Here is a 24,917-nt window from a genome sequence, read left to right as displayed (position 1 = left end):
GCCCGTGTTGTGTCTCATCTCACCCTCTTGGGATACTACAGGCCCAGAAAGCACAATCGGAGCCGGGGTCCTGTGGGCCTTCCCGAAGGTGGACACTGCAGGGAACAAGCCCGGAGGAACCAGGAAGCTGCTGGCCTTCGGGGAAAGCTTTGTTCAAACTGGCACGTGCAGCATGGCAGTTTAGCGGAGGATGGGTTTCAATTTAAAAGCAAATTAAAAACAACAACGCGTCAGACCTTCCTTCAAGTTCTGCTACGGTTCAAGAGCATCCCTGCGTCGTCCACCTCCAGCACAGAGCACTGGCCAATGCGGAAAGTCACAGACAAGCCTTTCAGCTGCTCCGTGGCCTTTGGGTCAGAGCGAGCCCCTCCCAGCCCTACAACTACCATCCTCTGCTCCCGCATCACGATTTCATCCTCTTGGCACCATGAAATGTGAGTAGCTTTGCTCCTAGGCAAAGTGTTTCTGGGGCTTAAGGAAGGGCAAGAAGAAGGAACTGGAAGCCTTCCTAGCGCACACCCAGTGCCTGCCGGAATCCTCCAGCCTCTCCGGGCCCCGTGGGGTTCCAGAGGCAAGAACACAAAAGGGCGCATGTGTGAGGCCGAGCGCCCTCGGCCCCGACGACGAGCCCGGCTCCCGTGGGCACTTGGAGAAGCCGCGCAGGCCTGAGGCCCGAGAGCGGGGCAGCATAATAACCGGGGGAAGAGGCAGCACAAAAACTGCGCAGGGCCGGAAGGAGTTCATTTAAGTTCATCTTCCTTCAAAATGAGGTCACCAGCTTGGCACATGGTGGCTGTCTAGAGGCTCATTCAGCAGCCTGTCCATTCTTCCACCTGATGGGGGGCAGAAGCGACCCACCAGCGGCCCCCCAGCTGGACGTGAAATCGTAAAGCAATTAATCAAACCTGCTAAAAGGCCTGGCTGACAAGAGCAGGGCTGGTCGCTCTATCTGTCGCCGCTGCTGTATTTATCATGGAAATCCAGCAGGGGCCCCGGGGAGGCGCAGCGTCTGTCCACGGACTAGAGCTGGGGAGGGGGGAGCACAGGCTGCCTGCCTGCCTGCGGCTCCCTCTCCTGTCTCCCTCACCACGCACCTTCCTTAAGAGGGTGTACCCCCCCCACGCCCAGCCCCTGTGTGTGTGGCTGGGGGGCGGTGGAGAAAGACCCTGGCTGACCAACTTCGGGCCTCCGAGGCCGCAGTCGGAACGCCAGGTCACACACAGATCAGTCACTGCTCGGCGCTGCCATCACTCTCCCGTGGGAGTCGATCAAGATGACTTTGTCGAGGACAAACCATAAGGGGCGTCCTGCCCACACCCTGATTTCCCCGACTACCAGGAACGGTCGCAAGGCCGCACTAGGCCACTGAGTCAACTCTCCTTGACAAAATGGTCCTCAGAAGGCACAGAAACCTAGCTCTGCTTCTCAACCCACAGGCACCAACTGGTCTGAATGTCCCGGCAGCCACGCTGATGGTCTGGGTGGCAGATCTGAGTCACCACAGCATCTGGGCAGCTGACAGCATTCCCTGAGCCCTGATCAGCATGTACACCCCGCCAGGAAATGAAAACAAACCCACATTGTTCCTACCGCCTCCGAGAGATGAATGATCTAGAAGACGACACGGAGACAGGAGATAGACGTTTCGAAGGAACACACCACACATGCCGCCCACAGCACAGCCAAACGCAGACTCCAAAAGGAGAATGAGAGGGGGCAGGAGGCCTCCTGTGCAGGCTAAGGCAGCCTCAGCTTTCCGTCGAGTATGTTCCCAAACCCAAGCCACCGTCTGTGGGACATTAGCTCCCTCCCGTAGGTCGGAGAGGTCTGGTGGTGGCAGAAATGGGAGATACTCGGGGCGGGGGGAGGGGCGGCGGTGCGGGGAGTCAGGGTTGGGAGGCCTGTATTTACTCCCTCCACGTGTTGTCAAACAAACATGCATGGAGGCAGGCACAAAGGCCTCAGCCTGTGTTGCTGGGGGTGGGGGGGCCCCGGAGAGCCCACAGGGAGGCCAGCCCGCTGCGGAGAAGGCTGCGCGGCAGCCCCGGAAGCTGCCTGCTCTCCCCCGGCTCCCAGTGACGGACGGCGAGGGGCCGCGTCAGCCGCTAACGAGGGTTCCCGACCTAATGTTCCCTACAAAGCCTAGAAACGACGAGTCAGTCAGTATTTATTTCCCTCCACAGAGTGTCTGTTACAGTAAATGTGCTCAAAAGATATGTGCTCATATGTGTCAATATGGACCAAATACCCAAACCCAGCCAGGACAAAAAGTGACACGCTTGTCAGAGGTCCATCTTCGCTTGAGCTGTTACCTTAACTGTTCCTCTGAGCTCCCAGGAGGCATCTTAATCGTTAATCAGCCGATGGACAAACACCCAGAGGCCCCCACACTGGGCAGGGTGCCTTTGTGGCAACCCACACAGCTTTACCGGGCGGGGGTGGGGTGGGGGGTTGTCTCACTTCTGGTCCGTTGGGACTCGATAACCGACAGTCCCCTCTGGCGGGAAGACCGTAGGGACCGGCAGGGTCCCTATGGAAGGCAGCTGGAGTTGCAGGCTGGGCACCTGCAGTTAGGTGCCACCAGTGGACCCAACTTCATGCTCTGGAGGTACCGCAGGGGCCCCGTCTGCATGGGGGGAGGGGGGAGGAAGGTAGGAAAGAGGGAGGGGGACCACGAAACCCCAGCAATGGCCCCTCACCTTTGCCTATGACGAGGCCGCACTTGTCCGCCGGGACCGTGTAGGTTATCTCCTGGATGCCACCAGGGGCTCCCACGCTCCAGTCGCCACGGCCACGGCCCCGTCCTCTGGCCACCGCAAGGCCTCCGAAGCCATCTCTCTCCTGGGAAGGAAGCAGAGCTCAAGTGATTTCTGCCACTGCCATGGGACCGCTCTTCAGCCCAGGCAGGAGGCGCAGTGACAGGATGTAATCAGTGCCACGCGCTGGAACCTCAGCACTTCTCCCCGGGCCAGCCTCGGAGGCGCTCTTTCAAGCCAGGATTAGCACAAACCCCAGGTGCAGTCAGGGAGGACAGGTGCAGACCAACCCGTGCTCATACCAGCGGCCCCGCCGACCCAACCGAGACAGGCAGTCGGCACAAACTCCTGTTTCTGGAGGCCCGGGCCCTACTGTCCAGGCATCGGGCATTGCTTTTCTCCTCCACGCTGATGCCCTTTCCCTGTGGCTAACGCCCGCTGGGCCTACCAGACACCGTGCGTTACATGCGCACGAGCCTTGGGCATCTCAAAGGGCCACCCGACTTAGGCCTCCAGCCCTCCGGTCCCGACACCGCTGATGGCGGTCGGGGCACCTCGCAAGCCAACCAGCGGAAAAAATAAAAGGCTTTTCAAGAAAGTTGGTTGTCCCATTCTCCCCAAACTGGGGTGCAACAAACCAGGTGTGTGGGGCCAGCATTTGGGGGTGGAGCAGCCTGCGACACGCTCACACCGGGCCCCACGCAGAGAGCACAACCCCCGGCCGGCACCTAACAGAAGGTTCCCTTCATTCAGGGCCAGCAATCTCATCTCATCAGCAATCTCGTCTTTGTCCCGAGTCACCCTGGAGCAGCAGCATTTGCGGTCTTTTTTAGATGCTGAGGGCAAACCTGGTCCAGCCCAGAGCCCCTTCGGAAGGGAGAAGCCGAGCCAATGCTTAACACAGCGGACAATGTTCGGCAAAGCCCACCTATGCTGATGGAGAGTAAATCGAGCACCTCCCCAGAATCTAAACCTGCAGAGAGGCTTGGAGGGCTTCTTACCCTGCACTCGGCTCTTCTGAGACACAAATCACGAGTAAACGAGGCAATTCTAGGGATTTAAGTAAAAATGCCTGCACACGTGCGTGCACACACTGCCGACCACCGGCCTGCGGCAGACTGTCGGAGGGGAGGCTGTCTCCCCTGCGCTCCCGCAGCTCTGGGTCTGTTGCTTCTTCCTGCTGCAGACGATGCTGGGCACACTCAGGCACTCTCTTCTGAACTTGTCGCATCCCAAGAACTTCCCAGGACTCTGGCTGCAGCCCAAGCCCCCTCTCTGGGATCTGCCGATTCGGGAAGTCCGTGGTGGGGGCTGTCACGCCATAAGTTCAACACGGTCACTCAGCAACTTGGGGGCTCGCATGGGTGGCACCGCACGCCCCACCCCCTGGTCTATGGCCACGGCTCGGCCCAGAGAGGTTCAGAGGCTTGTCCCGGCTCACACGGCTCACAGCAGACGGGTTACGGTTTCCAATCCCGTGCTGCTCCTTGGCCCCAGGTGTTTTTAAACCTTCCCTCAGTTCAGCACACCTGGGAGACCTGCCGACCCAGCGTGAGGCCCAGGGGTTCCCGGAGCACTGAACAGCAGGGGCGCCAGCAGAGATGCTAACAGCATCATAAGCTTGCTCTCGTGCCCCGAGATGCACATGGAATCCACTTCGTGAAGACGGCTTTAATTTAACTCTGGGGGAGGTGGGGCGCCTGGGTGGCTCAGTGGGTTAAAGCCTCTGCCTTCGGCTCGGGTCATGATCCCAGGGTTCTGGGATCGAGCCCCACATCGTACTCTCTGCTCGGCAGGGAGCCTGCTTCCTCTTCTCTCTCTGCCTGCCTCTCTCCCTACTTGTGATCTCTGTCAAATAAATAAATAAAATCTTAAAAAAAGAAAAAAAAAAAAAAGACTCTGGGGGAGGAACACCCCGGTGGCTCAGTAGGTTAAGCCTCTGCCTTCGGCTCAGATCATGGTCTCAGGGTCCTGGATCGAGCCCCAAATCAGGCTCTCTGCTCAGCTGGGAGTCTGCTTCCCCTGCTCTCTCTGTCTGTTGCTCTGCCTACTTCTGATCTCTGTCAAATAAATAAGATCTTAAGGAAAAAAAAAAAAAAGACTCTGGAGGAGCCTAAAGTGTTTTCTGAGATTAAGAGTTTATTTATTTATTTAGTAGACTCCATGCCCCGCATGGAGCCCAATTCGGGGTTTGAACTCCTGACCCTGAGACCAAGATCTGAGCTTCGATCCAGAGTCGAGCGCTGAGCTGACTGAGCTCCCCCAGAGCCCTGGAGTTGACTTAACGCAGTTCGCTGCTAAAGGCACTCGATGGTCTGACCCATGGTGACCCGCAATGCACTTCTAATAGTGTAGGGTCAGGAACTTCCTATGTCAAGAAAACACAGACCCTGGGATAACAGAGGGAGGAGAGCAAGAAGGTAGTGACAAAATACAGGAAGGCAGGAGACAGGCAGGTGTAGAGAAGCCGCTGGCCATGTCCCCAGAGGTGGGTGACTGAAAAGACCGCTGTGTTCCAGAAATGTGACTGGAGAGAGCTCTACGGCGCTGCCCCAAGACCCCTGGAGCACTTCCTGCCTTTGCCGGCGACGCAGTGGAACCCCAGAAAGCCAACCCACCTGGGCTGTGAGGATAAGCTCATTGATGACGTGTGCCGCGTGCTGACACCGATCTGGAGGTCCCATGACTTGCGCGGCTCTCTCTGGACTGATACCGTCGTCTGCAGGACAAAGCGAGAGGTGGCGTAAGGAAAAGGCCAACTTCAGCTGGAAACAAAGGTCACCTGACCTGCAATCAGTATTCCCACCAGAGGCCTAGAGAAGCACATGCGGCTCCATCTTTTTGCATGGCCCATGCCAACACCTGCTTCTTAGGTAATTACAGGCATTAAAAAAAGTTATCATTACAGAAACACTAAACAATAAAGCAAAAGAAGGCAGACATGAGCTATGGCCGTGTTGCCAAAAATGAACCTATCACACAGTTTTTCCAACTTCAGAGGAATGAGGAAAATTAAGACAATGTCAAAAATTTTGCTCATGAAGCTAAATCTACAAAATTTAAAGAACTGTCCTTTATGCTAAGACGTTAGTCCTTTTTAAAAATGGTTTTATCTTTAAATAATGAAGTCAGAATAACAGGTTTTTTTTTTTTTTTTTTTTGAGTCTTTACTGAACAAAATTAAAAGCTGGAAATGCCATGAGGGCCCAGAGGAGAAAGCTAGATTGGTAATTTGGTGATAGTACTGGTGGGAGGGGGAGCGGGGGACACACACATGAGCTAGTTACAGAGTCCTTGTGTTGCTTTATGATTCTTCAGAGCACTAAGGAGTTTTGACAGTCATCGAAACCAACCTGGCTTGAACTGAATCCTCACCCCGGCATCATTCTGAATCTTTTTGATCATTTCCCCATTTCTTCCTATTACAATCCCAACAGCAAACCTGGGTACAGACACCTGAGCACAGGGAAACAAAACCTGATCAGAGCTGTCTGCAAATCTGTTATTTCTTAGAGGATACATTAAAAAAGACAAACTCAAAACACAGACTTTTCATTGCAAGTGCCTTCCTGGAAATACGATACAGCATATTTTCCCCTCTCTCCCCTCTTTGGAAAACTATCGTGATTGAGGATTGCATTCCTACCTATTAAATATATCTAACGCATCTCAGATTTGATCACGATAGCCATAAAATGAGGAATAATAAACTTTTTGCAGAAAAGGTTGAAAGTGGCAAACTTATTTCCCAATTCCACGAACTTAGCATAAATATACTATGGACACTGATTATACTGGTGGTCCCTGAAAGTGTATTTTTATCCCCCCTTCATTCTTCTATTGTGCTAAAATATACAGAACATAATCTTCATCATTTTAACCATCTGTAAGAATACGGTTCAGTGGCATGAAATATACTCACAACGTTGTGTAACCACCACTGGTCTCTATACCCCCAAAACCTTTTCTTCACCACCCCACCACCCCCCAAAATTCTGTAGCCATTAAAGAGAGACTCTTTCCATCAGCCCTGGTCACCTCTGCGCAACGTTCTGTCTCGAAGAACTTGCCCGTTCTGGGCACCAGTGGGGGTGGAGTCCCCCGTACCCGGCTAACTTTACTAAGCACGATATTCACAAGCCCCATCCAAGGTGAAGCGTCACCGCGGCGCTCCACTGTAAGGGAAAGCTTTCTGGAGCACCTGGGGGGGGTTCATCGGGTTAAGTGTCCAACTCTCAGGTTGTGAGATCGAGCCCTGCGTTGGGCTCTGTGCTCAGCAGGGAACCTGCTTGAGATTCTCTTCCTCTGCCCCTGCCTGGCCCTGCACACATATTCTCTCTCTCATAAATGAATCTTTAAAAGTTTTTTAAGAAATAAAGGAAAGATTTTCATCCCATTCCACCTCATTAGTAAGTTGGGCTTCCGGGTCTGCTACGCACACAATGCAGAGCACCAAGAAAGCCTCGCCTCTGGTCTTGACCTGGGCAGCAGGAACAGCCTTGAGGCAAAGCTCAAAACCAGGATGACGGCCTCGTTCCCTGAAAGGCGTGCAGCTGGCTCCCTTCCCTCCCCTTCTCTCTGGCTGTGGACTCTCTCTAGGTCCTTCCTCACACCCACCCTGGCTTTGAAGATGAACCAAAGCCCACTCAGTCAAGGTTAAAGAGTTAACCAAAGTGCGGCCTGTCTGCCCGGGAACTACTCTGCAGGACAGGCATACCTCTATGCTGCCTCCTCCGGCGCGGGCACCGAAGTCCCCTCGGACACCTCGGAAGTCAGCCTGGTCCTTTTCTCGGATGATCTCCAATACCATTTCTCTTGCTTGCTGCGTAAACACAGAGGACAGGCATTATGGAAATCAAACTCCTAAGAAAAGCCATGACACCGGGTGAAATTTCCACACCACGGCCTGTTACGTCAGACTCGCAGACCCAGAAGGCACTTAGCTGGGGCCCAGCTCACTTCCTGCGTTCCAACACGGGACACGGGTGGGCTGCTGGGGAGGGTCACAGAGATCGAGTCCTAGGTGACATGTTCTTTACATTGCCCAAGGCATCCACACAGGCCCGGCCGGCTTTAAACCAGTCAGATCGGCACACGTGCGGTGGGTCAGAGCCTGAGGACTGTGGCCTGAGGCATCTGGCACACCGTTTCTTTCTCAGAGCTCTGTGGACAGGTTCGCCCCACAGAAGCCCCGGGGAAGTAAAGGGAAAATGCCAGCCCAGGGGGTCTGAAAATATCTTCCAGCTCCCAGAGAGCAAATACCCCGATTACCAGCTGGCAAAGCCTACCTCCAGGGCCTGACGCTCTCGGAGGCACACTCAGCGTCCTCTGCCCCCAAACGCACCTGTCGCCCCCCCCTCCCCACACCGTTCCTGGCTGCACAGGAATCTGCATCGAACGTTAGGTGTACGTAAGAACTCAAGGTCACGGGCACCCAGACTGCGTCTGGTTCTGGAAAAAACAAACCAAACCAAAAAAACTCCAAAGCAGCAAATGAAGTCTTCAGACATTTGGAGAAACTGGAGTAGGACTGACTGTAAGAGAATGTTAGGGGACTTGCTATCATTTACTTAGTCCTGGTTCTAGAAATTAGTTCTCATTCTTAGGAGACACATACAAGATCCAGGGGCAGACAGTCACAACGCCTGCCACTTACTTAGAAATGGTTATGGTCGAGCAGAAATAAGTGCCACAAGTGTGGCAAAATGACGGGGTGAGTTTACACACATATATGTTCCCTGCTCTACCCTTTCAACTTGTCTGTATGTTTCAAGTTTTTCATGATAAAAAGTTGAGGAGAGAAAACAAATGACCAACAATTTATCCTCAACACAGCGAACGGCTTCTGCCAAATAAAAAATGTGGAATACACGTAGTTTTAAAATAAAAAAAAAAACAAAACTAAAAACCTTTGGTTGTCAAGATTTTCCTGCAAAGCACTGGAACATCAAGGAAATACACTCTTCGCTCTAGTGTTCCTTTCATAAAAGAACCAAGGTTCCACTACGGAAGGTAAGCAGGGAGCCCACCTGTACACACTCAGGGAGGTTAGAAGCCCTGGGGGGGCAAGGCACCTGGGGGATCCTGGCCTGCTGGAGGGGAGTAAAGGGTGCACCCCTGCCTGGAGCTCAAGGAAAGAGGCTGGTTTCACCACTGGCCCTCAATCCTGCTTTAAAACCAGGATTTTACGTCTGTGCCTGGACCAGAAGAACTACTAGTGACACAAGCTTGAGTCAAGCCGGACGAGAGCATTAAGCACTGGGGGAAATAAACAGATGAAGGGGATTAGGAGGTATAAACTTGCATTTATACAAGAAGGAAGCCATGCAGCTGAGAAGTGCAGCACAGGGGATAGAATCACTAATACTTTAATAACTGCACAGTGACGGAGGGTAAGTGCGCTTATGGGGAGCCGCTCCGTAACAGAATTTCCCCGTGTGTTGAGTCACTATGTTGCACCCTTGAAATGGACATAATATCGTGTGTCGATTTCAATAAAAACGCACACAGACACCAATAAGCACCCACATGAATACATCCATTTGTAAATAAGGCATCGTGGGAGGGGAGGAATCGGGGGCATATTTTGCTGGAGACTGGTAACCTTGGCTGGCTCAAAGCCCCAGAGCTCCCACGGAGAAATAGCTGCGGCTGACTAGCTCACCGAGGTGCATCACCCTGGAGCTCTGCTAAATGCAGCAAAGGCACAGCACGCTGCAGCGGGCAGGAAAAGAACAGTCATAGTTCACGGGAACAGACACGTCCCACACCCGCAGCCCACGCGCATTCCTGCTGACAGCAGGAGTCGGAGGCTGGACCTGCCCCAGAAGGTCTAGGACGACGCCCCTCACCGCTTTCAGAAACGGGCTCCCCTCTGTGGCCGGGTGCTTGGGGCACAGGATGCTCGCTCCGAGGGCATACGTATGCCTGGGGGCTGCTCACCTCCCCCACCGGAGCTGGAGGTCTTGTAAGAGGGGCCAAGAGAGAAGCAGCGAGCAAGAGCCGAAGAGAGCCTGCAGCTGAGGTGCCCAGAGCCCAGACGGGAGACCACGTCTGATCAGGGCAACAAAACCATCTGCATTTATGGGAATGTCACATACGTGCGCCGGCCACAACCATCGCCGCCACCCTCACGTGGCTCTTAGGCGCTCAGAATCCGGCCGGTGTAAAAGAGGAACTCCATCCTCGTTGGCTCCGGATTCATTTAAGGAACACCTGGGGCTAGTGGCTTGGCTGAAAGCAAGACATCCCTACAGCCCTTCCATCACACCCGGGTCGGGACAACAGCTCCCCTTAAATAAAGGAACACCCAGTTTCACAACGTCCTGCGTGACACGCAAGCCCCCCCACCCCCATTGCGACCCCCCACGTAGGACCTGCTCCATCCGTGGTCCTTCCCCTACCTGTACTTTGAACGGGTCTCCCGTGATGCGGAGAGGCTTGTCTGCTCCTGTAGGCAACGGGCCATCCTGGATCATGACCATTTTCACACCTGTCCGCTCCTGTGGGGGCAGCACGCCAGGACGGCCGTGAGGAAGGGCACACGTGCGCGCCGCAAGCACGAGGCAGGGCCCTGTCCACCATCAGCCCCGTCCCTCCGACCACAGGGTGCTGCCCTGGGAGGACACCGGCGCGCAGGCCACCCTAGACAGCTGACAGGTGTGCGACATGGAAACTGTTTCCCAACACTCTCCTCCCTTCCCGGTCTCCAGAATAGCGCGACTGGATCAATTTTTCTGATCCAGGCAGTAACGGCTTCTCATTAGGGCCCGAGCACAGCTCTGAGATGGAAGGGTTCCCGCTGCCCTATTTCACTGACAGGGCGAGCCCGACAGCAGGTGCCCAAGGTCCCAGAGCTGAGGCAGGGAGGAGCAAACCGTGGACTCTGGCTTCCAGGACCTTAGCGCCCGCACCAGAGTGCTCACCAGGCTGAGGGCTGGGCAGGGAACATGCGCACCGGGCCGCCCACGAGCCCCGACCTACAACCTCAAAAGCCCAGGAGGGGAAATAAACGTTTGTCCACAGCTCATTTGGCCGCAAAATGAACCTGAACTCTTGGAAGCATATGTGTAGCCCCTCTCACGGGGGGACTGTCACTGCGTCTGGCTAGACCAACAGGTGTCTGGTTACAGGGTGTTCCATCCTGAACACGTCTGGCCCCCGTGGTCTCACACGAGGGATTTTGGAACAGCAACAGCTAAGGCTCGGGGAGCATTTACTCAGTCACGGGCTCTGTGCCGAGAGTCTGAGGTGAAGATAAAGTCACGAGTTATCACTTCTGCTTCATGACAGCAGTGAGGCCGACAAGGACTCCGAGCCCTCGACAAATACACACGCGTATGTAAGATCCCACAGCTAGTGAGAGGGCGTACGGCTGGCTAGGAGCCCCAGCTCTGGCAAGTCCACGCAGGACTTTCACCTGAGACGCTGTCACCTGGTGGTAAAAGCAGCCGCCACAGAGTGTCACTGCCCCAGTGAGGGCATCACACTGGGCGTCGCACCTGCCCACAGTGCCTGTTCATAAGCACCCGTCCGACGGAGGATCTGTGGCACCTTGGAAGCAGAGGGGTGCACGGCCAGCCTAGCGGGGGGTAGTCCGAGGTAGGGCCACCCTCCCCACCGTCCCGAGTCCCAGGAGGCCCGCTGGAGCGCCGCTCAGGCCTCACGCACCTGCAACTGCTTGATCGTTTCCCCTCCTTTGCCGATGACCAGACCCACTTTGGACGCGGGAATAAGAATTTCCTGGATCGTGCTATTGCCATCTATGTCGTTGTGAAAGCCAGGGCCGTTCCGACAGCGGTCCACAATCTGCCCCAGGAGCCGTTTGGCTTGTCTTTGGGAGGGAAAAGAATCACAAGAGAAGGAGCATTAAATGAAGGTGCTGGGCGCCCACGGGAGAGCAACAGCATGGGGGGAAGACCACGAAGGAATCAAGGCAGCCCTCCTTCCAGCTCCAGCTCCTGCCCCCACAACCCGGGAGGTCTCTGCCATCCGCCACGCTACCGGGCTGGAATTTAAAAGCAACACACACCACACAGCCAACATTCCAACACAGCCCTGTCCGGCCTGCCCTCTGCCCGTGAGGGGGTCCGGCAGTCCCGGCACCAAGTGTCAGCCGCTCCCGCGGCGGCGACCACCTCTGGTCGCCCTGCCTCTCTCTCTGGTCCTCGGTCTGGCACAATGCTTCCCACAGAGGAGGCGCTCAAGAGACACTGGTTAAATACAGGCAGGAGAGAGCAACGAGAGAGACGGGAAGAAAGCAAGCGAGGGTTAGTAGCCGCCGTCTGAGTTCCCAGACTCCCAATCTCTTCTCCCTAACCCACCTGCTCTCTGGCTTCGGAGCTTAGGCTAGGAGCGCCCGAGCGGGGAGGAGAGGCCGGGACCCAGTGTGGCCACAGAGCCCGAGATACGGGCTGCGTGCCTGTCCGCTCGGATTCTCGGGTCCCGGCTTCCCCTGTGATGCTGTCTGGTGCCGGGAGACTCGGAGGCAGGAGAGGGAGACCACAGGGCCGACACGGCACGCCCAGCCCGGCTGGCCAGGCCACCTGTCGAGGCGATTGCCTTTTCAGCACCAGAAGCTCCACTGGCTGGTTTGTTCTTTAAATCACTATATACGATCTAGTTTTTGGGTCCTCTGCTAGGGAGGAATTCAGCTACTATGCAGCAGAGGAAGAAGATGAAACTGTTTCTTCCTGAAGTCACAGTGCTGTTGCCCCGACTGCCTGGGTAGAGAAGTGGAAGCGGGAATGGTTACGAGAGGAGAGGACAGAAGAGAAAGGGAGGAAACGGACGTCGCCTTTTGTCGTCTTGAGCCTCTCTGTGTACAGAATCGGCCTGGCCGGTCTTCTCAGCGACACCAGCTTTTTAATATTTTGCTTGTGTACTAAATTAACCTGTGTTGGAAGAAAGATGCCTGGACCCCAGCAAAACCATCCGGCTTGCCCTATAACGCACACCTGCCTGCGGTATTTATTCTGGTTCACTGCTTGCAATGTTGCGGCAGAACAAGAGAATTTAAACTCATCTGGACTCCCGGAGAAATAGAAATGGTAAAACAGCCCTATCTACTGAGGCAGGCATAATCTTAGCACCCCTGCCCCCAAATGCAACGCTACTCAGTGGATTGAAAAAGGAGAGCGAGCAGACTCGGGAGTCAGTACCTCCCCGTTCCCCCGGGAGGCGCGCGGACTGCCGAGGCCTGCCTCTGACATGAGGCTCTGAGCGCGGGTGTCCCACGGTCAGAAAGCAATGCCAGCTTTCCTGGCAGGTGGTGACAACGGCTCCCGCTCAGCGTCAAGACACCCTCTGGCCGGTCCGTGCAGCCCTCTGAGAGGAGCAAGGGCCACGAAGAGTCAACTCATTTGATTCACAAATGTCAGAAGGGCAGTGGGATCAGCCCCGGGCAAAAGACCTGGTGCCAGGATTCTCAACCGTTCACCAGTGACAGGGTCACGACGGCAGACCTGCTCAGGGAAAGGAGGTGTTACCGAGGAAGAAGGAAGCAGATGGGGCCAGCGCACACTCTTTATAAAGAACCTGGTGTACGGAGTGATGTTATGACGGCTGCCAGAAATTCTGTAGCGTTTGGGGGGGGGGGCCCATGGTGATACCTTATGTGTTTTAAGTAACAGAAAACTCCCCTGGCGTGGCAACCTCCCAGATCCTTCTCCACAGAAGCATCTGCTGCCGTGGGCCAGGCTGCGACGCGGCTCCACAGCGCTCAGTAACAATCTGGCCCTTCCACGTCTCCCCATGTGGGGAAGGAGGAAGAAGAGTGACAGGAAGAAGTAAATAAAATAAACTTACTCAATACTTTCTGGGGTTCCGGTAAGTACACAGGGTCTCTCTGGAATCCCAGAACTCTCTATAAGAAGAATCAAGAAGATGAGGTGTGTTGGTGGGCACCAGGCAACCGTGCACCTGTGCCTCTGTGTACAGACTCTCTGGCCTGGTCCCTACACCGGCCCCACAGAAGCCCGGGCCCCAGGAAGAGACAGTTGGCTTCCGCTTGTGGAGAGAACGGTAGGCTGATGGCTCTGCCCTAGATTCCCAAAGTAGAAACAAGTTCTGCAGGGGGAGTGGGCGGGACGCCACGGAGCCCTGACAGCGGGTCCTAGCGGCTCAGCTTCCTCTCTGACCCGGCTGTGTGCCGGGCAGTGCCCGGGTCCCGACACTCGCTTGTCCTCAGTTTCTCCGCCTGCAGAGTGGGTTAGGGTCACATGTTTGCACACCGGTGAGCAATTTAATGGTAGACGCACACGAGGCCTGGTACCAGGTAGTGTGCGAATCTCCCGAGAGAGCAGGGATGTCTATGTGGAAATAGTTCCGGGCCGTTTGACGAGAGAGGAAAAGCTTGCTTTCCGACACCACTCGACGCTTTCCTGTGTTCTTAAAACACCTGCCTCTTAAAATTCTTAACTCCAAAAAAAATATATATATATATATACACACAAACACACATATACATATATATCTACTAAATATATATATGTATGTATTATATATATATATATATATATGTATATATATAAAAAACTAATAACAGTTACTGCCTTGGAAACATGGTAACATGTATCTTTTAAACAGACAAATGCTTCTCTAGTCAAGAGTCCTCCACACCCCCCTCATCTGCTATGGAAAGAGACCAAATTCAAATGAGTTGCTCGAACTATTAATAATGTTAAGAATGATTCTTGGGGTGCCTGGGTGGCTCATGACCTCTGCCTTTGGCTCAGGTCATGATCCCAGGGTCCTGGGATCGAGTCCCAGAGTCCCTCTGGTTAATCACTCTCTGCTCAGCAGGGAGCCTGCTTCCCCCACCCCACCGCGCCCCCTGTCCCGCTGCCTCTCTATTTGTGATCTCTGTCAAATAAATAAAGTCTTAAAAAAAAAAAAAAAAAAAAAAAAAAAAGAATGCTTCTTTTCCTCAATCTCTCTCCGTAATGCATGGGCCAAACAGCCCCAGCTGGGAAAGGTCCTGAACTGTGTTTCACGTGGGCTAATTTAGTCAGAACCCCCAGCTGGCCTTGGCCTCTTTCCACAATGGGGGGTGGAGGAGATAAGGGGAGCCAGAGAGCAGTCCCCAGGAGGGACCCCAAAGCCACATTGCTCCTCTAGGCCCCCACTGTCTGGCATAACCTCCTGGCGCAGAAAACTGCGGTCCTAGAGCAGCCGGTCTGGCCGGGGCCACGCAGAGCCACAGAACTACAGAGGGCCTCCTCCAGAGGCCAGATGGGCAGCCTTGTCTCCAGGCCCGCTTTTGCCCTGGTTTTGCTGGTTCTCATCTGGGAGTCCAGCTCTAAAAGCACAAGGAGAACGGCAATCGCATATACTTACTCAGGCCCCTAAACTTCTAAGCAATGAGCAAAGGTAACGAATCTGGAAAGTCTGGCAAAACACGGATTTCTACCAAACTGAGATCTATGAAGAAAGAAGCCTTACCTGAGGCAATCTGGATTTTGCAACCAGATTCTGCTTGAATCCGTGAAATCTGCTCACCCCCCCTGCCGATAACTGAAACAAATGGAACAGGGTCAGAACATGCCTCCGTTCCATGTTTAACCACGCATGAATGACTTAATTAACTCAGCAAACATTTACACTAGGCCCGCGGCACTGCACATCACGGTGGCCTCGGCGAGCCACGGAAATCCTATGGGAAACACAGTAGACAGGTACAGGGTGTTCTAGCTGAAGTGAGGAGAGAGACTGGCGGGGGTGCGTGGCTCTCTCTCTCTCTCAGCCTGGAGAGAGGCCTGCAGCCCTTCAGGGCTCTGAGGGACACAGTGTGCAAAGCCTCCTACCACAGTGACGGTCCCACTGAAAGATTAATCAGGGCAAAGTAGATAATGTGGATACTTACTAAATCCAACCATCTTATCAGGCACTTTGAATTCTTCTGTTATTACCGCCCTAAAAACAAAGAACATTTTGGAAAAACATATAAAGAATCTCATGGTCATTTCAGGTTCCCCACGTTCCCATATTGGCAATGCCAGAAGACAAGAGACTTCAAAGAAATCATGCCAACGAGTCCCCAGCCCTCGAGAAAGAGCATCATCTCATAGGGCCTCTGGTTAATCACTTCTGGAGAAGATCCTAGCCTCCTCCCTCGCTGTGAAAGAGGGAGAAACCTGATTTTTTATTAAACCATCAATTCTAGTAACAACTGCCTTTTCTTCTCAGTATTGTCTAATGCTTTAAAAGATTCTTTGGGGCCTGTGAAGTTAGCTTAGACTTCTCTGCCAGTCTCCTTAAGACACAGATAGCAATGCTGAAATTTCTCCTCAACATTCCTGGTTTCCCCATCTTTTTCTTGATTTCTGGCCTCCCTCTCACTGATCTGTTGCTTCGGGTGAGATGCTCCAAATGGAACCCAGTATCCAGCAGAGGCCTAATCAGTGTTGACCAGAACAAAATAATCACCTTACTCTGCAAGGTACTTTCGTTCAACGCTATTCCATCCATTATGTGTCGGGTTTTTTGGTTGTTTTTTTTTAAACAACGGCTGCACTGGTTCTTTCAAACAAACCTTCAAATTTGCCACAGAGTGTATTGTGGACAATATCCAATTTGCCCAAAGCCCCAGAAAGCAATTAAATCTAAACATTTACCTTAGAAGGAAGCTAAATGCAAGTAGTTAAAAAGAAAAAAGGGTAAGCATTTTTAAGCATCTCTCACACAGCTGGATTTTTACCCATCACAAAAAGGATCGAATCCAGCCCATGTTTTTAGGGAAAGCGTGGCACGCAGGAGAAAGGCAGAAGGCGCGACAGCACTTGCCACCGTCCCAGTTTGAGGAGAGCGGACATCCCCGAGGAGCTTACCTCCCCCAGTTCATACATGTGCAGAGAGCCTCTCTACAGTCTTGGGATATTTGAGTTTGCCTCCAAATCAGACAATGCCACATTCCTAAGTCAGCAGCACCGTGGACACAAACGCCGAGCCTCGAGGGCCCAACCCGTCTGGACAGGCTGCGGGGTCCCCATGAGGCCAGTTTCCCTGCCACGGTGGAGGGTCGCAGTACCCCTGTACGTGTGGCCACGAGACTGCAGCCCACGTATGTAGCCCTGTCTGTTCTCCGCAAGGGTCCCTGGGGGATTTACTGGGAGCGGTTCAACACTATCACAATACAAACTGTCACAAAACTCAGCAGTTCCTCAGCCCTCAGGGAACGGCAGGAGCAGACTCTCCTGGAATTAGAAATGTATGAAGAGGAGCTGCTCTGGGCCCCGAGACAAACCTCCATTCTGACTGTGAGGCTGAAACTTGTTGACTGCATGAAGTATGATATTCTTGGGAAAGTAAAATCTCAATTATGGCTTTATAGGAAAATTATGTTTGATACTAACAGCAACATCATTTAAATTATTCTAATTCACTAAAAAAGCAAACCAGTAACAATAAAACCCAGGTTAAATCTTTCGGTTAACTGAGGCCTGACGATTTCTAGAAACTCCCAAACACTTGTGTAGAACACAAGAGGACATAACTGTATTGTTACTGGTGAAGATTAAGGATACAATATTACAGTAATGGAGACACAGAGAATGACATCCATGTGGGGAGAGAGCCTGAGGCAGGTTCCTGCACATTTTATTCCATTTGAAGGATAACATTTTGACCACAAACATCCTATTTTACAGACTGGTCTTTTTAAAGCCCAGACCTCTCCATAGCTCTCTAAATCCTCAACATTTAAGGGAAGGCTATGAGGGTAAACCGAGGCAGGGAAGCAACTGGGCCCTTCTCCAAGGTTCTCCGGCAAGTCCTTCTTCAAGGGCATGGGGCGGGGCCTGGGTTTCTGGCTGCCCAGGACCACGACTCCTTGAGAATCACAAGCTTTATCTTGTGGAAAAGCCCAAAGACGAACACTTCTTGGCGACACTTTTGCTCGCATGGAGGCATTAAGGATTCAGAAAACTGTGGAGACCATCAACTCAGGATGGAAAATTTCTCTTTTTAGATTAGATATATGTGGGACAGAAAAAAGCTCCCACACTCGAGAGGTCTGTTAAATTTACATACAATAATGGGTGATTTTTAATAGCTCCCGTTCGTTTCTCCCTTGTGCTTATGCTGTCTTGGAAAGGACTACAAAAAACTTGAGCCTTAAAGAAATCTAGCCCCCGGTTTTTCCCATTCTCAACCTCTGACTTTCTAAGACTCTAGTACAGATGGTCGATCGATAAACAATTAGAAATGATCAATAAATAATAAAACATAACCCACTGCTTACCTTTGATGTACCAAGGCCCCTAACTGGTTACCTACTGTGGCAAAGAGAAAGAGAAAAGAAAAATCAAAGCATTAGCACGGATAAACGGACTCCATCCTTACACGAGTTCTTACCATTTCAGGGAGGGAGGGGACGAGAGGCAGAGAGAAAGCAAACAGTAATTTAGGCTCAGTGGCTGCACTGAATGCGTTACATGATATGAAACAGGAGGGGACGTCTTGATCAACACAGTCTCTAACCCAGTGTCCAGCTGAACGCAGGATAAGAAATTGATCTGTGTGTCCGCATGCTGAGCGGCCTGGGAGAAAATCCCGCCTGCCTAAATCCCTCTCCCTTCCCCTCCCTCCTGCTCTGGATCCAGATCAATGTAAAGATACTGAGGGTTCCCTCTTGCTCTTTCTCAAGCAAATGAGAAGGTTTAACCTCCTAGCCTGGGAGCGTCGTTAAAGGACTGCTCCGTGGCAGCTGTGGTCACTAAGAACACGCACATATGTTCCTGCTGGCCACGGGGCACCCCCCCCCATTCTCCCTGTCCTCCCAAGAACATAAACACCTCAAGGAAGAGGATCTGGCATCTTCCTTCCTTGGGTCTCTTTGCTGACCCGCACGGCAGTCCGCATGCAGGGGACGCTAAGAACGAGCGTGCCTTTCAAGCCCATTTCACAGAGACAACGGTGCCAAACAGCCTCTTATTATGAAAACCGACTTGTAATCACATTCCCACAAAACCACTTTAGCTACGCTTTTTGTCCCAGTTTCTCCTCTTTCGGCGACTGATGAGCGTCTCCCTAACCAACCAGCAGCTGTTTCTCTTTTGGAAAACGCAGCCCAGGAAACACAGTCGGTGGACGAGGAAAAAGTATCAATCCTCAGCATATTCTGAGGGACTGAACGGACCTTGCGAGGCGCTAACCAGAGCACTCAGAACCTTGTCTCTGCGGAAAGTCAGGAGGACAGACAGGAGGAGATCAGTGGGGAAGGGTCAAGCACACCAGCTTCGGAACAAAGAGTGGAATGGTCTGGCATCTGAAATCTCTGACTCCCAACTGCTCTTCTTTCTGCCTGAACTTAACCCTGTCTTTCTGGCTGGACGGGAACTAGTCCTCAGATGACAAAGGAAAAGAAACCAGATCATGGTTTTTTAAAAGAAGAAAGTGCATACAGAGACACCGCTAGCAGAAAGCAAATGAGGCTCTGGAGTCAGTACCATATTTCTTCTGGATCAATAGCGAGACATGGTTTGCAGCCAAAATATTGACATTACGTACTATTAATCTGCTTATCTCAGGGATGAGAGAATTGTTTTTTATTGAATCTTCAGATTCTCTTCTTGCATTTCCAGTTGGAATGTGACAAAAGCTCCCTCACTTGGGACAGCTGGTGCTCAGGATTCCCATCCCATGAAGGCTGTTCAATGACAACCTTGGGCAAGGAGTCCTCCTCACACCCTTGGCCCCTGCACGGTGCATGAGAGGCCTGTCTGCCATCCAAGGCAGTGGGTATGAAAAAACAGGCTGGAGAAGGATGTCCCCAAGAGTGCCCTTGAGTTTGGTCAGCTGTCCCTGCCCGAGGGTCCAGCTCCGTGTCCCTGCTCACTGTCAGAATGCCTCCCAGGGATCAAGAATACACAAAAGACAGAGAGACTGAAGACTGAAATGCCTTGACATGCCGAGAACACGGAAGCGCCTGGTCCCCAAACAGGCTAACACAGCCGGACCTTGGCTCTTGGCCTGCTGTGATGTTTGGTAAGAGATGTCAAAAGGCTGATGATCTTCAGCTATTCTGGCCAGAAACGCCACAGAAATAGGGTAAAGGGCAACACTACCATAAAACACCTGGTGAGATTCAGAAGAACATTTAAAAGGCTTTTGGTCAAAGCCATTTGAAATTTTGCGCTTGTCACATAAAAAAGGGCAATTCCTTCTTGTGGGTAAGGTACGCGTCACAGGTGCCCACTGCCTCGCTGGTAAGGGGAGGGGCTGGCAGAGAGCAAAAGCAGAGGCACACACAGCAGCATGCCAGCCCCCCCCCCCCCCCCCGCTGCCATGGACTGCTGCGAGCCACCACACAGAAGAAGGAAATCAAATTCCAACCGAGACTCAGCTCGGAGTTGGTGGGCTCTGAGGAACGACACACCTCCTCCTCCTTCTGTGCACATGCCGCAGCCACAGGCTGAAACGTGCAATTTAATGAAGTTTCAGTCCCTGCAGAAACGGCCCCATTTGTTGCTGACCAGCGAAAACAAGCAGTTAGATCAGGGGCGCTGGGCACTCACAAGGCGGACGGATAATGTCCATTCCGCGAACACGGAGCCTCCCCTCCATCTTCAAAGTGAAAAGGGGTCCGAGGAGGGAGGCATATGGGGACCTATCAAGTTCAATTCCATGGTAACTGCAGTCATTTTACTGTAAAAAAAGGCAAAATGCTGCCCACAATCAGTCCCATTTCCCGTTAATGGGCACGCTGGCCCACAGTGCCTCATCTCCCCTCAGAAGTTCAACCCAGCTCCATTCCAGCCCACGCGTGTGCGCGCGTGCACACACACACACACACACACACACACGTGTGGTTCTCGTTTACCTGGCACATCACATAATGGGAAGCTGACTGGGCTAGGGGAAAATGAGCTTCCCATACAAGAGATTCATGCTACAATATGAGACATTTTTTCTGAAGAGTAATACTCTGCCAATTTCAATAATGATCGTCCAAAAAAAAAAAAAAGGCACTGGATACATTTTTCCGGACTAGCTAAGAGAAAAAGGTCTTCCTCCTTCTTCCCCTGAAGAAATGCTACGAAGTATCACTGAGGAACATACCTAACTTTGTAATATGCATCAATTTTAAGAGTTAACCCCCATTCCCCCACCCCCAACAAAAGCCCGAGGAGTGACAGCACTCCTGGCAGAAGCGCGGACAGCAGGCGCGGGCGCAGTGCACAGAGCAGCAGACCACACGCAGGTGAGTGGCTCGGCCAGGAGAGAAAACATCAACACTTTTTATGTAACTGACCAAACAAGCAAATAAGCCAGAGCTTCCTCTGCAGATTTCGGGAACAATCCTGCCCCTGCCCCAGGTTCCCCGGCTCCTCTGACTCTGACTAATGCCTTCCCAGGCCCTGGTTACGGTCGGGAATACCTACAGTCGGCAGCAGGGACTTCTGCCGCTTCCAAAAGTGCTTTCATAAAGCTTTCCTCCCAAGGACAGTACAAAGGCTTCCTGTGTTCTCAGGCAGCAACTCTCCAGCCAGGGCCACAAAACACTGACCTGCTGAGTTCAGCTGCAAGTCCTTAGGCCAGTAATCCATCTCTAATTTCTGCAAATTATTGTTGTTTAAAAAGTGAGAGTGGACTCAAGCTCTTCTCAGTAATGGCGCCCTCACTCGCAGGCTCACGGGCTTCGGCGGGCGGCGCGCTAGGTGCCTTGCCTGCAGAGCCCAGCCAGGCCCACAAGAGTCCCAGGAGGCACCAGGCCCACTCTACCAACCAGTAAGGCGGAGGGCCCAGGACATTCCTGTGCCTCCATGAAGGCACGCCAGTCACATCTGTCTGGTCTGGGCCCTGGGCCAGTCTGGGGGTCACACAGTGTGCAAAGCTATCGTGGCCCTTGGGAAGCAGAGTCCAATAGGGCCAGGAGGAAGCTTGGAGGAACAGTGACCCAATCCAGTCTCCCAAGGTTGTGGGGGTGTTAGGAACCCCACCAGCACCCACCCTGGGCCGAGTGCCTACCCACAGACTGACCCAAGGAGCACTGCAGTGACACTAAGAGGAAAACCAGGTCTATGATACGTGTTTGTGGCGCTGGGCCATATTTGCCTTTAGGCCAGAGGTCATAAATATCAACTTGGGGGATCACGACCAGCTTTATTAAAAACCGAAATAGAAAACAGAGGGCACCATGTATAGTAAGGGTATATATTCCCTTAAACTTTCATTTCAGCTACATGTGCCTTAGTGTGTATGTATGATTTCTGATGGAAATACTGTTGAGTGGCGTTTCACAAGTTTGAAAATAACTTGTTATAATTCTTAGGATAACCTCATAAGGTCGGTATTAATTTCCATTTTACAGGTGAGGAAGCAGAGGCTCCGAGAGATTAAGCAACCTGTCCAAAGTCACACAGTTAACCAATGGCAGAGCTGGAATTCCTACCTACCACTCTGGGGCCCACATCTTCCTTCTTTCTTTCTTTTTTTTTTTTTTTTTTAAGATTTGTTTATTTTGAGAGAGATAGTGTGCATGAGTTCACGTGCATGCTACTGGGAGGAGGAAAGGGAGAGAGAATCTCCAGCAGATTCTGCACTGAGCATGGAGTCCAACGCAGGGGCTTGATCTCAGGACCCTGAGATCACAACCTGAGCCAAAACCAAGAGTCAGATCCTTAATTGACTGAACCCCCCAGGTGCCCCGGAGCCCACATTTCCAAGCACACACTATCATGGCACAAGAGACAGAGACTTGGGTTCAAATCTTCCCTCTGCCACTTCTCAGACATCAGCCCTTGGTCAAACCACTTCTCCAGACACTGGTTTCCTTATCCACATGAAAAGGAATTCAGGCTTCTGGGTTCCTCCCAGCTGTCTTTTTAAAAAATTCTACACGGGGTCTGCCCCCACCCAGCTCCATCTCTACGTCCTGGCAATCACCTAATCCATCCTCCATTCCGAAGACGTTACATAAATGGGATCACACAGTACGTGACCTTTTGGGATTGGCTTTTCTCGCTCAACTGAATTATCTGCAGATTCATCCAGATTGTTGCGTGTATGAACGGTTTATTCCTTTTGTCGCTGAGTAGTGTTCTACCGTATGGCTGCGCCATTCTGTTAGCCGCTCACCTGCTGAAGGACATCTGGGCTGTTTCCAGTTTGGAGCTATTACGAATAAAGCTGCTACAAAGATCTGTGGACAGGTGTCTGTTCCTTTAACCGTGCACTAAATGGTGAGCACATGCTTAATTTTCTAAGCTTTCTAGAGAGGCTGCACCATCAGATGTGTTTTTAAAAGCTCCTTGGGTGGGTCTCACACCCAGCTAGGGTAGAGAGCCACTTAGGCTCCCACATTTCCTAAAAGAGTTTTGAAAAACTCTAAATCCCCTTTTAATGTGACATCTAAAAGTCATCCCTAGGTTAACAGGTACAAAGAACACAACAGGTATGGTGTAGAAGCCTCAGCTGTTTCTCAGTTGTAACACTGATGTGACAGATTTATTAGGTCATCCATTTCTGTGGATAATCTCTCTCTACTCTGTGTGATATCTAGTTGGCTAAACCAACTGTCAAACCCATCAGAGATCATACTTTGCCAGGGGGAAAAAAATCTCACTTCCTTTCTCCAACTCACACATACATGTTAATATGCCCCTATATGACTACCACTCACTTCTAAATCCTGAAATGGATGGATGGATGGACGGGGAGGAGGGACCACCCGAGTCTCTGTGATGAGTTGCTGCCGGAATAAAAATCAAAATCAGATCCTGTCCCTTTCAATACTTCTTCCCAAGACTCTCACACTTTGTTATCTGGGGATGCCCCAGTCAGAATTCTGGACTCACAGCCTCTTGAGGCATCTGAGGACAGGGATGTGCCCCCGTAAACCCAGAGGAAATGTGGCTGGGGACCCGGAGAGGAGAAGGGCACAGCGTCTCCACCACAGACCCCATTCTCAGAGAGATCCATTTTAGGAAAGAGGCGGCCACAAACGGAAGAGCTGGGACAGGACTCTTGGAAACGCCTCCCACCACCTCAGGGACCTTCATTCCGCCTGCTGGAAGACTACTGCTCCACCACACTCCTGATGCCCCCGCCCCCATCCCTGCCCCATCCCGTCCTGTCTCCCTGAGCCTCAAGGACTACGGTTTAGTCTCGGCTCCTCATCCCTGTGGCCCGTTACTCTCTTCCTTTAGGGACGGCACAAGCACGTGGTGGATTCCGTTTCGCTCTTTTCAAAGCAAAGACTCTGGGCCCTGCGGGCTCCTGCCAGAGGCAGTGCAGACCCCAGGCAGTGGTCCACGCACCCTTGCCGCCCAGCAGCAAAAACCCAGGCCCTCCCCACTACCTAGCACCAGCACCTCTCATGCCGCCTTCCCTCTTGCAAAGTGTGGATCTTAAACAAACAAACAAACAAACAAACAAAGAAAACTCCCCTCCTCATTCTTGTTTCCTCCTTCTTTTTGTCCTGGGCCACACGTGTTGAAACAAACCAGGCTCCTCTGTCCCAATCTTCCTATAAGTGGTTCCCGCGAAAGCATTCAAGAACTCTGCCTTCAGTCACCAAGAACGCCACCTAGACAATGTTCAGAAAGGGTGGCACCATCTGAACGGTGGTACATAAACCTCAAAGGCACTGAGGGCCTGCGGGCCAGCTCATGGCCATGTGCCGGGCTCCGGCGCTTCCAGATTCCTCCGCTGCTTTCCAGCTCTGACAGCAGAGCTGAGTCGGTGGGACAGAGCACATATGACCTCAAAGTCCAAAACAATTTACCGTCTGGTCCTTTTAAGAAAAGTTATACTAATCCCTGATTCAGATTAAAATCGGCACTTCTAAACCTCTTAGCTAATACCAGTCTCTTCGATTTGGATCTTACGTTTCACGAAATTTCCTAGATGCTACTTGTAGGACGTGGAGAGAAAGAACGGAAGCGTCAAGCAGGTAGTCACCTCCGCGTAAGGTAGGGACGGAAAGAAAGAGCCCGTCTCCAGGATCGCAGCCTGTAGAGTCCAGCAGAAGCCCACGACACACCCTGGTCCCTGCAGGATGCCCAGGGCACAAGTGAATGGCTCTCGAGGTTCTGAGCAGAATGTGATGTCTACGCTCCGCTCAGGTGGGTGTGTGAAAAGGGAGAAGCGGGGAGAGGGGAGGGAGGAAGAACAGGGGGCAAGAGAAGAGACTAGGCAGCATCTGGCAAGGCACTGAAGAAA

The 24,917-nt window shown here is 52.3% G+C and overlaps 1 protein-coding gene across 3 annotated transcripts in view; it reads right to left on the bottom strand.

The window, feature by feature from the left end:
• Window positions 1–24,917, bottom strand: part of FUBP3 (far upstream element binding protein 3) — a 50,377-nt gene that overhangs the window by 8,925 nt on the left and 16,535 nt on the right. For 2 of the 3 annotated variants that reach the window (XM_004757113.3, XM_013058636.2), the window contains exons 3-12: window positions 17,995–18,028; window positions 15,619–15,668; window positions 15,198–15,269; window positions 13,563–13,620; window positions 11,427–11,589; window positions 10,160–10,258; window positions 7,474–7,578; window positions 6,110–6,212; window positions 5,375–5,475; window positions 2,700–2,841 (exon numbers count right to left, since the gene is read on the bottom strand). In XM_004757113.3, coding sequence (XP_004757170.1) covers window positions 2,700–2,841; window positions 5,375–5,475; window positions 6,110–6,212; window positions 7,474–7,578; window positions 10,160–10,258; window positions 11,427–11,589; window positions 13,563–13,620; window positions 15,198–15,269; window positions 15,619–15,668; window positions 17,995–18,028 — 927 coding nt within the window. The remainder of the gene's footprint in view (window positions 1–2,699; window positions 2,842–5,374; window positions 5,476–6,109; window positions 6,213–7,473; window positions 7,579–10,159; window positions 10,259–11,426; window positions 11,590–13,562; window positions 13,621–15,197; window positions 15,270–15,618; window positions 15,669–17,994; window positions 18,029–24,917) is intronic. The other variant, XM_013058635.2, reaches the window with a different exon arrangement.

Source organism: Mustela putorius, unplaced genomic scaffold (assembly GCF_011764305.1).
Source record: "Mustela putorius furo isolate JIRA1106 unplaced genomic scaffold, ASM1176430v1.1 tig00000596_pilon_pilon_pilon, whole genome shotgun sequence".
In the NCBI taxonomy this organism is placed as follows: domain Eukaryota; kingdom Metazoa; phylum Chordata; class Mammalia; order Carnivora; family Mustelidae; genus Mustela; species Mustela putorius.
Note: the sequence above shows the minus strand (reverse complement) of the source record. Positions and strands in the feature narration are given on the sequence as shown.